The sequence below is a fragment of the Mirounga leonina genome, unplaced genomic scaffold, assembly GCF_011800145.1.
Source record: "Mirounga leonina isolate KUSES-001 unplaced genomic scaffold, KU_Mleo_1.0 Mir_104, whole genome shotgun sequence".
In the NCBI taxonomy this organism is placed as follows: Eukaryota; Metazoa; Chordata; class Mammalia; order Carnivora; family Phocidae; genus Mirounga; species Mirounga leonina.
Window position 1 is genome coordinate 3,418,120 of NW_023270231.1, and position 14,220 is coordinate 3,432,339.

Consider the following 14,220-nt stretch of genomic DNA (forward strand, 5'->3'; position numbering starts at 1 on the left):
ATGTTAGTTTTTTTATTATTATTACTACTATTATTATTATTATTTGAATTAATGAAGAGACTTATTAGGGCTTTGGAGCTTGTAGATCATTATGCTCTATAAAATTATTAATCCCTCCTATAAAATGAACATCATACTAATGTAAGAAGGGAGACAATTTTTTGTGTGTTGATTGGCAAATGGTTTTGCTATAGAACTGGATGCTGCCCTTAGAACTCAGGGGAGAGAACAGGAAAAAGCATAGGTATGGAGAGGACCTAAAACCACCCTGATGAGGCCAAGTGCCTGCAGAGGACAGAGGGGAAGTCACTTCTGAGCTCCCCAAGCCCTCCTTGGACACAGCCTTCCCTGTTGCCACCGGGCTGATGGGGATGTGTTAGAAGACTCAGTGAAGTGTGCAGCTTCGTTAGCTGCTCAGCCCTGACCTGCCCTCCCAGCTGTGGGCCGGACAGAGACACCATGCCTTTGGGTGCACTCTGCGGCCCCTAGACCCAGCTGTCATGTCTGTGGCCCTTTTCTGCCCTGGTGTCGGACACCACATTTCCTGACAAGCGATCAAGACACATTCTCTGACACTTCAAAACTCCAGCCTGCAAGCCCTTCTCACACTTGCCTGAGATCGGGGAAGGGAGGGGACGGGTGCTCTGACCGTCAGCACAGTGGGCTTTCTCTTCCTTTCCTTATTCAAGCGTGCTGACGGGGCAGCTCCTTATTATTAATCTTATGAAATTCAGTCTTTAGACTTTTGTTCAGTTGGTCTACTCTTTGTTTTGCTCTGCTTTGTACTTTGCTTCATTTATTTCTGCTTTTGTAATGATCAGTCCCTGCACTCTCATTTCTTTGGGTTGATTTCTATTCTTTTTTTAGATTTTTGAGTGAAAATTAGGTTCATTTAGTTTCACTTTCTTATTTTCTGCTAAATGCATTTAAGACGTTTATTTATGTTCTCTATCTTTCAGTTCTAAATATTTTATGATTTCTATCTGAATTTTCTCTTCAGCGATGAAGTATGTTTTTTGAAGTATGTTTTCACAAATCTTCATAGGTATGGGTGTTTTTTTGGCTGCGATTTGCATTATTGATTTCTAATTGTATTCATGGTAATCAGTGAATGTGACTTCTAGGATGTCATGTTTGGGGGAACTCGTGAGAACCTGTTCTATGGCCTAAATCGTGATCTTTTTTTTTATCAGCATCTCACGTAGGCTTTGAAAAAAATGAGTATTCTGTTTGCTGGGGGCTGAGTCCTTAAAATAGTAGTTAGCTCGGCTTGGGTAAGCACGTCTTCAGATCCCCTTCAGCCTCACTGCCAGATGAAGCTCTCGTCAAAGCCACTGCGCTCTGCCAGGGTCCAAGACACAAAAATGTCCATTTAGGACTGATTTGTTTGGTGTGCCTCACAAAACCTCTCCAGGCCAAGGAAGATCATGGCGCTTCCATTTTTGCAAATAACGTTAAACGTGTAGGAGTCTGAATTCTTTTAGTTCCAGCTTACTTGGCTTGTAAAATGTAGGCCCTGGTTTCAAGTGGAGAATCTTGACTATTTTCGTTACAGGTATTTGTGCTGTGCAGTGATTTAGGAGCGGAACGGATGCGTATCCTCACGAAGAACCAAAGTTGGGGGCTGGCTGTGGCCCACGTCCAGCATCAGGCCCATTTGAGGTGCCTGGGCCTTTGTCACGGTGATTGTCTGGGTGCCCCATAACTGCGCTGAGCCTTGTTTCTTCGTCAGTTCTGTGGCTCTAATACCACCTGCCATGTTGATCACAGAGGGTTGTGGTGAGGCTCCGTCCAGACAATAGACGATCAAAAAAAAAAACCCCAGTACTTTGTAAACTGTAAAGAGATCTTCCAGTATCAGGTACAGGTTGCAGGCACCTTGTGAAGAAGGAGCGAGTGGAAGTGGTCTCCGTGCATGTAAACCATCTTTATGCTCTGGAAGGAGCCTCAACAGGGGGAGGTTGAGAAACCCCTGGAGGCCCCTGACGTCCTTTCCCCTCGGTGCAGAATCCGGCAACCGTAGCCATGACCACCCACGTCACCCTGGAGGATGCCCTGTCCAATGTGGACCTGCTGGAAGAGCTGCCCCTCCCCGACCAGCAGCCATGCATCGAGCCGCCGCCATCGTCCATCATGTACCAGGTCCGTCCGCCCACAGCGTAGGGCCGGTCGGGAACTCCGGATGCCCTAAGATGGCTTGCCCTGAAGGCCTGGGGAAGGGGGCTGTCTGCCTCTAAAAGGTGACGGGCCCTGAGCTGATGGAGTCCCGTGTGCCCTGGTGGAGCTGAGTATGAGGAATAGATTAGCTAGTAAACGTATACCAGGGCTGTCTCTCCTCCCCAGGGAAGGCTTGTCGATCGGCTCTGACTCCAAATACCTTCCCGGCTGTTCTTGCACCAACCAAGGATTTGGCAGCTCTCATCTCATGAATTAAATATTACAATTTAGAAACCCCTAGAGCCTGCCTGGGTAATTACTTTTCCTTCATGTATGTGAAAAGAGCTTTCAGCTCCCCATAGCTGCTAATGGCTCAGGGAAGCCAGTCACCATTGTTTGCTTTTGCCTGGGCTTGTGATGAACCATGATCAGATTGCTTAAAACCATGACACCCCCCCCTCCAGCTCAGGGCATGCCGGGAAGGGCATCGGTGTAGCTAGAGTCAGCCTCGCAAACAGCCCCTCGTCCGGGCGTGCTGGGTGAGTATGCCACGTGAGGAAAGAATAAGTTAATACAAAATTTTTAGCTCTATCTGACCTTTTGTAGGTTCTGGGACTGCTAACTGAGACTAAATATGAATGCATAATATATTTGTAATTTTGTTCAGTGGTTAGATTTTATTAAGCACATTCCTGAAGATTCAAGTCACGAACTTGGCTTATTCACATTTTCTAACCCAGGTTAAATTTTTAATTACATAAATATCCTTTTTATTACAAGCAATACTGAAAAGTATAGCAAGTAATTTCCCTGTAACTGTGACTACACACATACACACACACACACCATTTTACCATATATGATATAAACATGTATTATACATAGATATAGATATAGATATAGATTTTTTTTAACCAAAAGGGAACCATACTATATATATTGCTCTATGATTTGGCTTTTTTAACTTAAAATTTATTATGGGTATTTTTCCATTTCAATACTACAATGCCACCATTTTATTTTTAACCACCACCTAGCTCTTAAAAGTCCATCACATGGATATACTACTATTTATTTAGCCTTTTGCTGTTAATGGACATTTGGATGGTTTCCAGTTTTTCTGTCACAAAAAATGCTGCAGTTATCATCCTTGTACATAAGCATCTGCAACCTCAGGTGAGTATTTTTGCAACTGCCGGATGAAAGCAATGCACATCTTAACTTTTAACAGCTATTTAGGTTTCTCTAGTTTAAGCATTTACTTCCAAGGCTCGGGCAACCTGGGGAAGCAGATGCGGGTCCTGTCTAGCCGGCGTCTGCCCAGTGTGAGTCAGAGTGGGATTTTCTTGGGGGAAGATCAGAGGACGATGTGGAGATAGGTTTCCCCAGAGACCTGTGGCATTTTTTGACAGCGGTTTGGACTCATTTTTGTACACCCAGCCACCTTGGACTCGTTTTCCAACAAACAAATGTTTCTGTCCTCTAATTCCTACAGGCTAACTTTGACACAAACTTCGAGGACAGGAATGCATTTGTCACAGGCATTGCAAGGTACATTGAGCAGGCCACGGTCCATTCCAGCATGGTAAGTTGGTGTGATCCTGCCAGCACGGGGTGGGGGGGGGGGCCGGGAGGGGGGCATGTGCTCAGCTCTCCCAGGAGCTCCCTGCCTCAGTCAGGCCCATTTCCATAAGCCGTTCTCATGCCCTGCCCCACCCGCTCCCAGTGCCTGGGGCACGCTCTTCCCCTGTCTTCCAGCTTTGCAAATCCTACTCACCTGTAGGTCCCCACTTGATCCCACTCTTTACATCCCTGAACTTCTGGAGCCCTGTAGGTTAACATATGATTAGATCCTGCCTTGTCTTATACTCTATAGATTACTGGCTGTGTAGGAATTTATCTCTTGATCAAATTTATCTCTGAGAAAGCAAAAGGTTTCTCAGAAAGAAGAGATGATGGTTGTAGAATAATACCTTTTTGACCCAAGGAAGTTGGTGGTTAATCATTCACAAGTGGGGTCGATGGTCTAATAGGTCTGTACCTGACCCATCTGTGAGGAATCATCCACTTCCCTCTTGGGCTTTCATTGATTTTATTCTCATGTAGCCCTGGAATTTGAAGATTTCCAGAATCCTCATTCAGAGGCTCTGTCTGCAGCTCATTGGACCTTTCTCACTGCATCAGTTATATGCTAAAGCCTTGCCTTACCATCCCTGACCCCATTCATTCAATAAATATTGTGTACCTGGTACCTGCAGAGACTGTGCTAGATGTTGGAGAGGGGCTGTACAAGGACAAATAGGGGCCAGTCTTGATTCTCAGTGAGGCAAGAGGGAAATAGACAAGCTTTGCCTTTATTGAACACTTTCTGCGCAGATATTTTATTTATTAAAATTTTTTTTTAAATTTTAATTCTAGTGTAATTAGCATACAGTGTTATATTAGTTCCAGGTGTACAATATAGTGATTGAACACTTCTGTACATGACTCAATGGTCATCATAAGTATTCTCTTCATCCCCATGACCTGTTTCACCCATTCCACCCATACCCCACCCACCTACTCTGGTAACCATCAGTTTGTTCTCTATAGTTAAGAGTCTGTTTTTTGGTTTGTCTCTTTTTTCCCCTTTGTTTGCTTGTTTTATTTCTTAAATTCCACATATGAGTGAAATTATATGGTATTTGTCTTTCTCTGACTGACTTCCCTTAGCATTTTACTATCTAGTCTCTCTAGGTCCATCCATGTTGTTGCAAATGGCAAGATTTCATTCTTTTTTATGGCTGAATAATATTCCATTGTATTACTATATACCATATCTTCTTTATCCATTCATCTATCGATGGACACATAGGTTGCATCCATATTTTGGCTATTATAAATAATGCTGCAATAAACAGAGGTACATATATCCTTTCAAATTAATGTTCTTGTACTCTTTGGGTAAATACCTAGCAGTATCATATGGATCATATGGTAGTTCTATTTTTAATTTTGGGGGGAACTTCCAAACTGTCTTCCACAGGGGCTGCACCAGTTTGCATTCCCACCAGCAGTGCAAGAGTGTTCCTTTTTCTCCACATCCTTGCCAACACTTGGTGTTTCTTGTGCTTTTGATTTTAGCCATTCTGGCGGGTATGGGGTGTTATCTCATTATGGTTTTGATATGTACTTCCCTGATGATTAGTTTTGTTGAACATCTTTTTCTGTGTCTGTTGGCCATCTGTATGTCTTCTTTGGAGAAAGGTCTGTTCATAAGTTCTCTGTCAGATATTTTAAATGCACTGTTTGAATTAGTTCTCATCTCAACTCTGTGAGACAGGTTTTATTACAATACCCATTTTACAGACAGGGAAAACCAAAGTTCGGAGAAGTTAAGTAAATTACTCAAGATCACGCCACTGACAAGTGACGTTACCAAATGCAGGTCTGTTTGACTACAAAACCTGTGCTCTAGATTACTCTGTGCGAGCAAATAGAAATGCAGGAAGTTAAAGGTAAATGACATGGTAAAAGTTGAGAGCTCTGTGTTTTTGAAGAATCCTTGAGGGGATCAGAGAAAGCTTGATGATGAAAGAAGGGCCTTTTGAATAGGGCCTTGTATACTATATGTGTACAGACACACATGCATTTTAACCATATATAAGATGATTTAAAAGTATAAGATATTCTCATACATGATATCCTTGGAGCCTTATAACAGCCCTGTGACTTGCAAAGGGATCATTAGGTCCATTTTAGAGATGAGAAAACAGACCTGGAGAAGTGAACAAGCAAGTTTCTCATGATCCCATAACTAGTAAATCACAGGGTGGAACCTGGAATCCAGGCTTTTGATTCCCAATCCTGATCTCTTTCCACTCAACTCTGCTGTCCCACATAGTTAGAATTTTATCTGTCAGAGATGAGGTGGGGAGGGCATACTAGGTGGTAGAACCAGCAGAAGCAAAGGCACAGAGACAGAAATTCTCAGAGACTTCCTGGGTCTGGGTGTCGCCGTACATGCACATATATGGTGTCTCTTTCTGTGTCCACATTCCCTTTCCTGAGCTGCACACTGGAATTGCCTTGAGAGCATTAAAATATACTGGGGCCTGGCCCCAACCCCGGGAATAAGGATGTAGTTCTGGTGGGGCATGGCCTGGACATCAGGAGTGAACCAGTGATTGAGGCCAACTCTACATGAGAAAACAGTGACATTCTCAAGGTAAAAGGTGAGCCCAAGCAGAGAGAGGACCAGGACTTAAGTCTCCTGAGGCCCCACTTAGGGCTTTTTCTGCCACACCGTCCTGACCTCTGTACTCCAGTCATACAATAGATCTGGTAGATGGGCACCGAACTATCTATAGGGCAGAGTCTACACCGTTATTGTTTGCCACCCTGTTCACGGCACAGAGCCCGGAGCCTGGGACCTCAAGCGCTCAGTAAACCATTCACTGAGTGAAAGTCGGAATCCTCCCCCTGCTGGTGGGCTGTGCGGTGCTAACAAGTAGACACACGTTCCCTAAGTTACTGTCGCTTTCCTTTTTCGACCTCTGTTTTGAACCAGGAGCAGCAGGAGACCTGCAGGCTTGATCTTAGTTCTCTCTGGTCTCAAGGACAACATGTTATTGACTTTACAAGTGCCAAATTAAGAATTGAAAGTATGACTCATCACTGACATTTGCTATTGAAAACAAAACTGTAAGAAGTAACAAATTCCAAATTAAATCTCATCTAGCACAAGGGAGAGATTATGAACTAGATATGATACGTGGAATAAAAAAATTAGTAAAGGCTCGTTTTTATATCAGAGCAGACATTTGCAAGAGAGATGGTCTAGTGATACCATTTTTTGTTTGTTTGTTTGTTTTTTGTTTTTTTTCTATTTATTTATTTATTTATTTTTATTCTTATGTTAATCCCCATACATTACATCATTAGTTTTAGATGAAGTGTTCCATGATTCATTGTTTGTGCATAACACCCAGTGCTCCATGCAGAATGTGCCCTCCTCAATACCCATCACCAGGCTAACCCATCCTCCCACCCACCTCCCCTCTAGAACCCTCAGTTTGTTTTTCAGAGTCCATCGTCTCTCATGGTTCGTCTACCCCTCCGATTTCCCCCCCTTCATTCTTCCCCTCCTGCTACCTTCTTCTTCTTTTTTTTTTTCTTAACATATATTGCATTATTTGTTTCAGAGGTACAGATCTGAGATTCAACAGTCTTGCACAATTCACAGCACTTACCAGAGCACATACCCTCCCCAGTGTCTATCACCCAGTCACCCCATCCCTCCCACCCCCCACCACTCCAGGAACCCTCAGTTTGTTTCCCGAGATTAAGAATTCCTCCTATCAGTGAGGTCATATGATACATGTCTTTCTCTGTTTGACTTATTTCACTCAACATAATACCCTCCAGTTCCATCCACGTCGTTGCAAATGGCAAGATCTCATTCCTTTTGATGGCTGCATAATATTGCATTGTATATATATAAAACATCTTCTTTATCCATTCATCTGTCGATGGACATCTTGGCTCTTTCCACAGTTTAGCTATTGTGGACATTGCTACTATAAACATCGGGGTGCACGTACCCCTTCGGATCCCTACTTTTGGTGATACCATTTTTTTATTGCTTTTTTGTAAACTTCATACAGTATCAAATTCACCATTTAAAGGGTACAACTGACTGTTTTTTTTTAGTATATTTACAATGTCATACCAACATCACTGTCATTTTATTTCTATCACCACAGAAAGAAGCCCCAAGCCCATTAGCAGTCCCTCCCAATTCCTGTCTCTCCCCATCCCCTGGCAGACACTAATCTGCTTTCTGTTTCCGTGGATCTGTCTGTGCGGAGCCTCTCCTCTAAATGAATCATGTAGCATGTGGCCTTTTGGGACTGGCAGAAGGTTTTCCGAGTTGATCCATATTGTGGCACGTATCAACACTTCCCTCCCATTTACTGTGAAAGATGCTGCACCGCATCGTATTTATCCATTCATCAGTTAATGGCCATTTGGCTTGTTTCCTCTTCTTGGTGTTAGGACAGCACTGCTGTGAACAAGGGTGCACATTTCTGTGTGGACGTGTGTTTTCATTTGTCTGGGATGTATATACCTAGCAGTGGAATTGCTGGGTCACGTGGTAACTCTGTGTTTCACTTTTTGAGAAACTGCTGGACTACCTTTTTCCTAGTAATACTCTTACTTCCCTTTGCGGATCACCTAGAGTGTGTGTGGGGTGTGTGTGTGTGTGTGTGTGTGTGTGTGTGTGTGAGATTTAATTTTCATTAAATTCTCGGAGGTTGTCCTTGTCATTAAACAGATACTAAATGGAGAATTTTAGGTTAAGTGATTTCTTGAAGATCAAAAGACTAAAAAGTGATGAAGCTGGGATTTGAGCCCAGATATTTAGAACCTGAGTTTAGGGCTTAGCACTTGGCGAGGTGAGATGAGTCATCCCTGTGTTTTTCGGATTCATTTCCCATGCTGTATATTGGTTTTGCCATCTGCTGTATATTATTTTTAAAAACTGAGCTTAATCATTTTCTTGCTTCTGAAATAGTAGCATGGGCTCTTATAAAAGGGCAAACATCATAGTCTATAATATGAAAAGGGAAAGCCCTGGTCATCCAGCCCCATAGAGAGCTTGCTCCTTGTCATAGCTTGATGCATATTGCACCAAAATATTTTTTGGTATGTAACAGTATACTTTCATAATTATTACTCTTTGTTTTTTTAACCTACCTGCTGTACATTCTGTTTCGCTACTTGCTTATTTTCTTGCTCATGGTGCACCTGAGGCAACTTTTGCTCTGGGAACAAATAGATCTGCCTTCTTTTTTTCTAAGGTTCCTGTGCATCTTTGAAAACTGTGCCCAGCTGGTAGCGCCCTCGGGTGTCTGTGGGGGCTCACTGAAGCTGGGGCTTCTCAAACGTTAGTTGTGTACCTGGGAATATGAGTCACCTGGGAGTTGTATTGAAGTGCAGATTCTGATCCCATAGGCCCAGGGAGGGGCCCCAGAGTCTGCACGTCTTGTCAGCTTCCCAGGTCACGCTGATGCTGCTCGCTGTGACGGCATGAGGCTCTTGGGGGCCGTGAAGGAGCCTTCTGGCACCAGCGTAATTTCTCCCTGCTGAGTGTGCATTTTGCTTTTCAGAATGAAATGCTGGAGGAAGGGCATGAGTATGCAGTCATGCTATACACCTGGCGCAGCTGCTCCCGGGCCATCCCGCAGGTGAGACTGTCCTTGCTGGGTGGCTCTGCTCCACTTCGGCCTCAGCCAGAGAGCTGAGCTTTTCCGGGTGCAGGGGGTGAGGCGGGGCCTGGTAGTCAAGGGTGCTTGCTCGAGACATTTGGAGAGCTTCCCATTACACTGGTGACAACTTAAAAAATATGTGTTCGATTTATTTCAAAAGCAACATGTACTACCTGTACAATACCCAAACCGTTGCCCAAAGGTATAAAGTAAAAAGCAAGACACCCCCACCTCCTCACCCCCACCACCCAAACGCACCTCCCACCAGAGCCTAATCACTATGGATACTTTGCTGCATATTCCTCTGGATCTTTTTCCTTGAACAGCATGAATATTCCTACGAATATTATTTGTAAATTATCATTTATTTGTATTTATAAATGTATATTGTTTATATTTATATGTATATTGTTCTGCCACTTGCTTTTTTCCACTTAATTCCTTTTTAGTAACTTTTTTGTGTTGACTCATGCAGATATTATATTTACCGTAATTATCAGCATCATATTTATATCCCATTATAACAAAATTAACAAACCACAGGTGTGCAAAGTAAACAGAAACTATTCCTCTCTCTTCCCCCTAACCTTAGCCCCCAGAGGTAACTACTTATTAATAGTTTGCTTTGAACTCTTTCAGATTTTCTCTGCCTCTATTATATATAGACACACACACACACACACACTGTTTTGTGTTTTGTTTAACAAAAATGGGATTCAATTACCCTTCATGTCCTGCAGGTTTTTTCACCTGTCAGTTTATGGTAGCAATCTCTCCATGTCACTTCACAGAGATCTGTCTCATTCCTTCTAGCGCCTTTATGATGATATCGTATGAATACATCATATTTTATCCATTTAATCATCGACTGGTGGGTATTTACCTTATTGCTACCATTTTAAGAATTTCTAAGCAACAGTGCGAAGAATGTCCTCATGCTTATCCTTCGCTCACTGTTCAGTTTCACTTGACCAGTTAGCAGTCTGGGGTGTGCAGGCTATGAAAACATCTGCCATGTGATTCTGATGTGTTAAAAACTACTGGGCAGAGAAAATGGGTTTTTTGATGGGGCCAAGTATGGTCGGGGGATCTCATGCCATGTGCATGTGGAACAATGGCTGGAACATTTTTCTCTGCTTAGATGCTGGTGGGGTCCCCCTGGGGTAGGAGTAGGGGAAAGGCTGAAGGAGGGAGACCTTGCAGATCAAGGTAGATGTGTATAGAGCTCATGGTCAGGGCACTGCAAAAGGGCTCTATTAATGGGCGCCTGGGTGGCTCAGTCGTTAAGCGTCTGCCTTTGGCTCGGGTCATGATCCCAGGGTTCTGGGATCGAGCCCCACATCGGGCTCCCTGCTCCGTGGGAAGCCTGCTTCTCCCCCTCCCACTCCCCCTGCTTGTGTTCCCTCTCTCGCTGTGTCTCCCTCTGTCAAATAAATAAATAAAATCTTTATTTTAAAAAAAGGGCTCTATTAATAAGATGACAGATGTGAACCAGAACTGCCTTGGCAAAGGAGGATGTGTAATCTCCCCTCTCCCCACAGGTGAAATGCAATGAGCAACCCAACCGGGTCGAGATCTATGAGAAGACAGTGGAGGTGCTAGAGCCAGAGGTCACCAAGCTCATGAAGTTCATGTACTTTCAGGTGAGGGGGTAAGGGTGGGTCTGAATCAGGAGACTCGAGAGTCCGCACTCTGCCAGCTACTGGGGTCTGGATTTTTGACCCAGGTTATTTGTCCATGGAGCAAATACTTCTTGTTTGCCCCTGACACACCCCTTGGTGAGCAAGACAGACAAGCCTCCCTCTCTCCGCTGATTTACATCCTAGTGAGCACACGAGTGTGTTTTGGATAGGAGGAGAGACTGACAGTAAACAATACTCACTCCTTTTCAGGGTGTAGTAAGTGCTGTGAGTAAGATAAAATTTAAAAATCATAACTCTGGGGTGGGGGGTGTCTGTGACCTGGTACAGCTTTAGGACACACACACACACACACTGTTTTGTTTTGTGTTTTGTTTAACAAAAATGGGATTCAATTACCCTTCATGTCCTGCAGGTTTTTTCACCTGTCAGTTTATGGTAGCAATCTCTCCATACTGAAATCTGTATGTAACAGTCATCTGGCGTGTGAGGATCAGAGGAAGAAGGTTTCAGGCCGAAGGAACTGCAAAGGCCTGAAGGGGCACAGCGCGTTTAAGAAGTACCAGGCAGCCAGGGGGGCTGCAGTGAGTAGGGATGGCTGACGGAAGGCGACCTGGGGGAGGTAGACAGGACCTGATCTTCAGGGCACTGTAGGCCAGGAAGTAGGACATGAAAAGAGTATGTGGATTTTACTCGAGCACCGTAGAAGCCACTGGAGGTTCTTCGTGACGTGTTCTGGTTTGAGGTTTTGCAGCACCGTTCTGGCTGCTGTGGGGGAAATGGATGGGAGGTGGGGGACAGTTACAGATGCGGAAGGTGGGAGGGGAGAAGAGTGACAGCAGGGAGGCCAGCTGGGAAGCCAGAAGGAGGAGTCATTTCAGGAGGAAAAGAGAAAAGAGCGCCGTGGGGCCTCCATGAATGGAAGGCAAGAGGGCAAGCTGGTTAAACAGAAGTGGCAAAGGGAGAAAAATGCCAGTCGGTTGGTTATTCTGGTCATGTCGGACGCTGTGCGGGAGTGCAGATTGAAGACTTGGAGGCCAGTCTATACCCTGGAGCAGGGTCGTGGCACATGCTCTGTGCCCTCCACAGGTTCCACAGAAGCACTGAGCGTCATGAATAGCCTCGCAAGCACTGGCCTGATGTCCACCCCGCACCCAGCTCTGCCCAGGCCTGGGGGTGGGAGATGGGACTGTCTGGGAAAGGTGCAAATGCGTGCAGCCCAGGGCAGGAGGGCTGGCTTCCGAGGCAGAGAAACTCAAGGTTCTGCACACTGTCCCTGTGTGCCTGTGAGTTCTGTAACATCTGACACCTTCGGTTCTCACCTTGGAAATCATGCCTCATCTCAGGTGTGTGGTGAGGATAAAGGAGGTCTGTTTGTGAAGAGCCAAGTGGAGCCCTGGTCACAGAGTAAGTGTGACAAATGGCAGCCGCTGTGACTAGCATCACGGCCCTGCCCTCAGGAGCCTGGTCCCTTTGGGAAGGCAGGTCCAAGAGAGAAGAACTATCCGGAGGCTGATGGAGTGCTAAACGAAGGGCCTTCCGACAAAGTATTTAGAGAAGGGAGGATCTAGAGTAATCTAGAACCATGCTGTTCAACACAATAGCCATTAGCCATATGGGACTATCTACGTGAAAACTGAATAACACTTAAAATTCAGGTCCCCCAGCGCACTAGCCATGAAATGAAAAGTGCTCAGTAGCCACTTGTGGTGAGTGGCTGCTATATTGGATAGTGCAGTCATGGAACATTTCCACCGCCGCAAAAAGTTGCGTTGTTCTTAGACTGTGAAAGGAGAAAATTGGGCTTGTCTGGGCTTTGAAGGAGGGGACTGATTCACTGGGGTGGGGTATCCCATGTCCATGGAGTGAAGTTCACATACAAGAGTGATTTCTCTCCTTCCCCCCTCCCCCTCCTCTTCTGCTTCCTCAACTTCCTCTTCTCTCTGTGTCTCTCTGAATTGTTGCTTTAGCCTATTTTTGTTGTTGGTCAGCTGCTTTTTTTGGTAACATTTTTTGAATATAATTCACATAACATACAATTTATCCATTTAAATCAGACAATTCAACAGTTTTTATTAGTATATTCACAGAGTTGTGTATCCATCACCATAATCAGTCATAGAACATTCTCACCCCCCAAAAGAAATCCTATACCCTTTAGCTACCACCCCATCATACCCTCTACCTTTCCCCCTCCAGCTCTAGGTAACCACAAATCTGTCTTATGTCTCTATGGATTTGCCTCTTCTGGACATTGCATTTAAATGAAATCACATAATATGTGATCTTTGGTGACAGACTTCTTTCACTTAACATATTGTTTTCAAGATCCATCCATGTTGTAGCATGTACCAAAATATATGACCAAATACTAATCTACTGTATAGATCTATCACATTTTATTTACATATTTATTAGTTAATGGACATTAAGTTATATCCACTTTGGGACTGTTATGAACAAGGCTGCTGTGAATATTCATGTATACATTTTGGGGGAGATATATTTTCATTTCTCTTAACTATTCTCCCTGCTTCTATCTTTGCCCCCTACAGTCGATTCTCACCATAACAGCTACTGTGACCCTTTTAAAATACAATTCAGACCATGTTACCTTTGACTCACTCAGTGTAGAAACCTGAGCCCTCACAAAGGCCTGTGAGAGCCAGTGGCCCTGGTCCCTCTCTGCCTCCAGTTTCTTCCTTCTGCTCACTTCACTTCAACCACCAGCTTCTTGTTCATCTTTCAAACATGTCAGGGACACTCCTACCTCAGGGCCTTTGCACTGGCTACTCACGTTATCCAGAATGCACTTCCCTCAGTTACCCTGTCTTTCTCCTTCTCTTCTTTCAAACTCTTTTCCTAAAAGTCACCTCTGGATGATTTCTTCTCTGATCTTCCTACTAAAGTGTACAGCTCCCCCTGCCCTCCCTACCCCCCTTTCCTGCTTTATTTTTCTCCATGGTGCTTATCACATTCTAATATAGAGTATTTGTTTTGTTTTCTGCCTTTCCTCACATATAAGTGCCTTAGGGCAGAAATTTTTTTTTCTGTTTTGTTCTCTACTCTCCTCCAGTGCCTAGAATAGTTCCTGGCATGTAGTAGATGCTCAATAAATACTATTTATTGGATGCATGAGCCTCTCTCTCTGAATGTCTCTCTCACTCTTGGTC

The 14,220-nt window shown here is 44.2% G+C and overlaps 1 protein-coding gene across 5 annotated transcripts in view; it reads left to right on the forward strand.

Moving 5' to 3' along the window:
* The window catches only part of CYFIP2 (cytoplasmic FMR1 interacting protein 2), a 129,413-nt gene that overhangs the window by 19,161 nt on the left and 96,032 nt on the right, over window positions 1-14,220 (forward strand). For 3 of the 5 annotated variants that reach the window (XM_035013169.1, XM_035013162.1, XM_035013153.1), the window contains exons 2-5: window positions 2,008-2,142; window positions 3,653-3,742; window positions 9,309-9,386; window positions 10,949-11,050. In XM_035013169.1, the coding sequence (XP_034869060.1) occupies window positions 2,026-2,142; window positions 3,653-3,742; window positions 9,309-9,386; window positions 10,949-11,050 (387 nt within the window). In that variant the 5' untranslated portion in view covers window positions 2,008-2,025. Of the gene's footprint in view, window positions 1-1,555; window positions 2,143-3,298; window positions 3,334-3,652; window positions 3,743-9,308; window positions 9,387-10,948; window positions 11,051-14,220 lie in introns of those variants that run through there. The other 2 variants (XM_035013178.1, XM_035013186.1) reach the window with 2 other exon arrangements.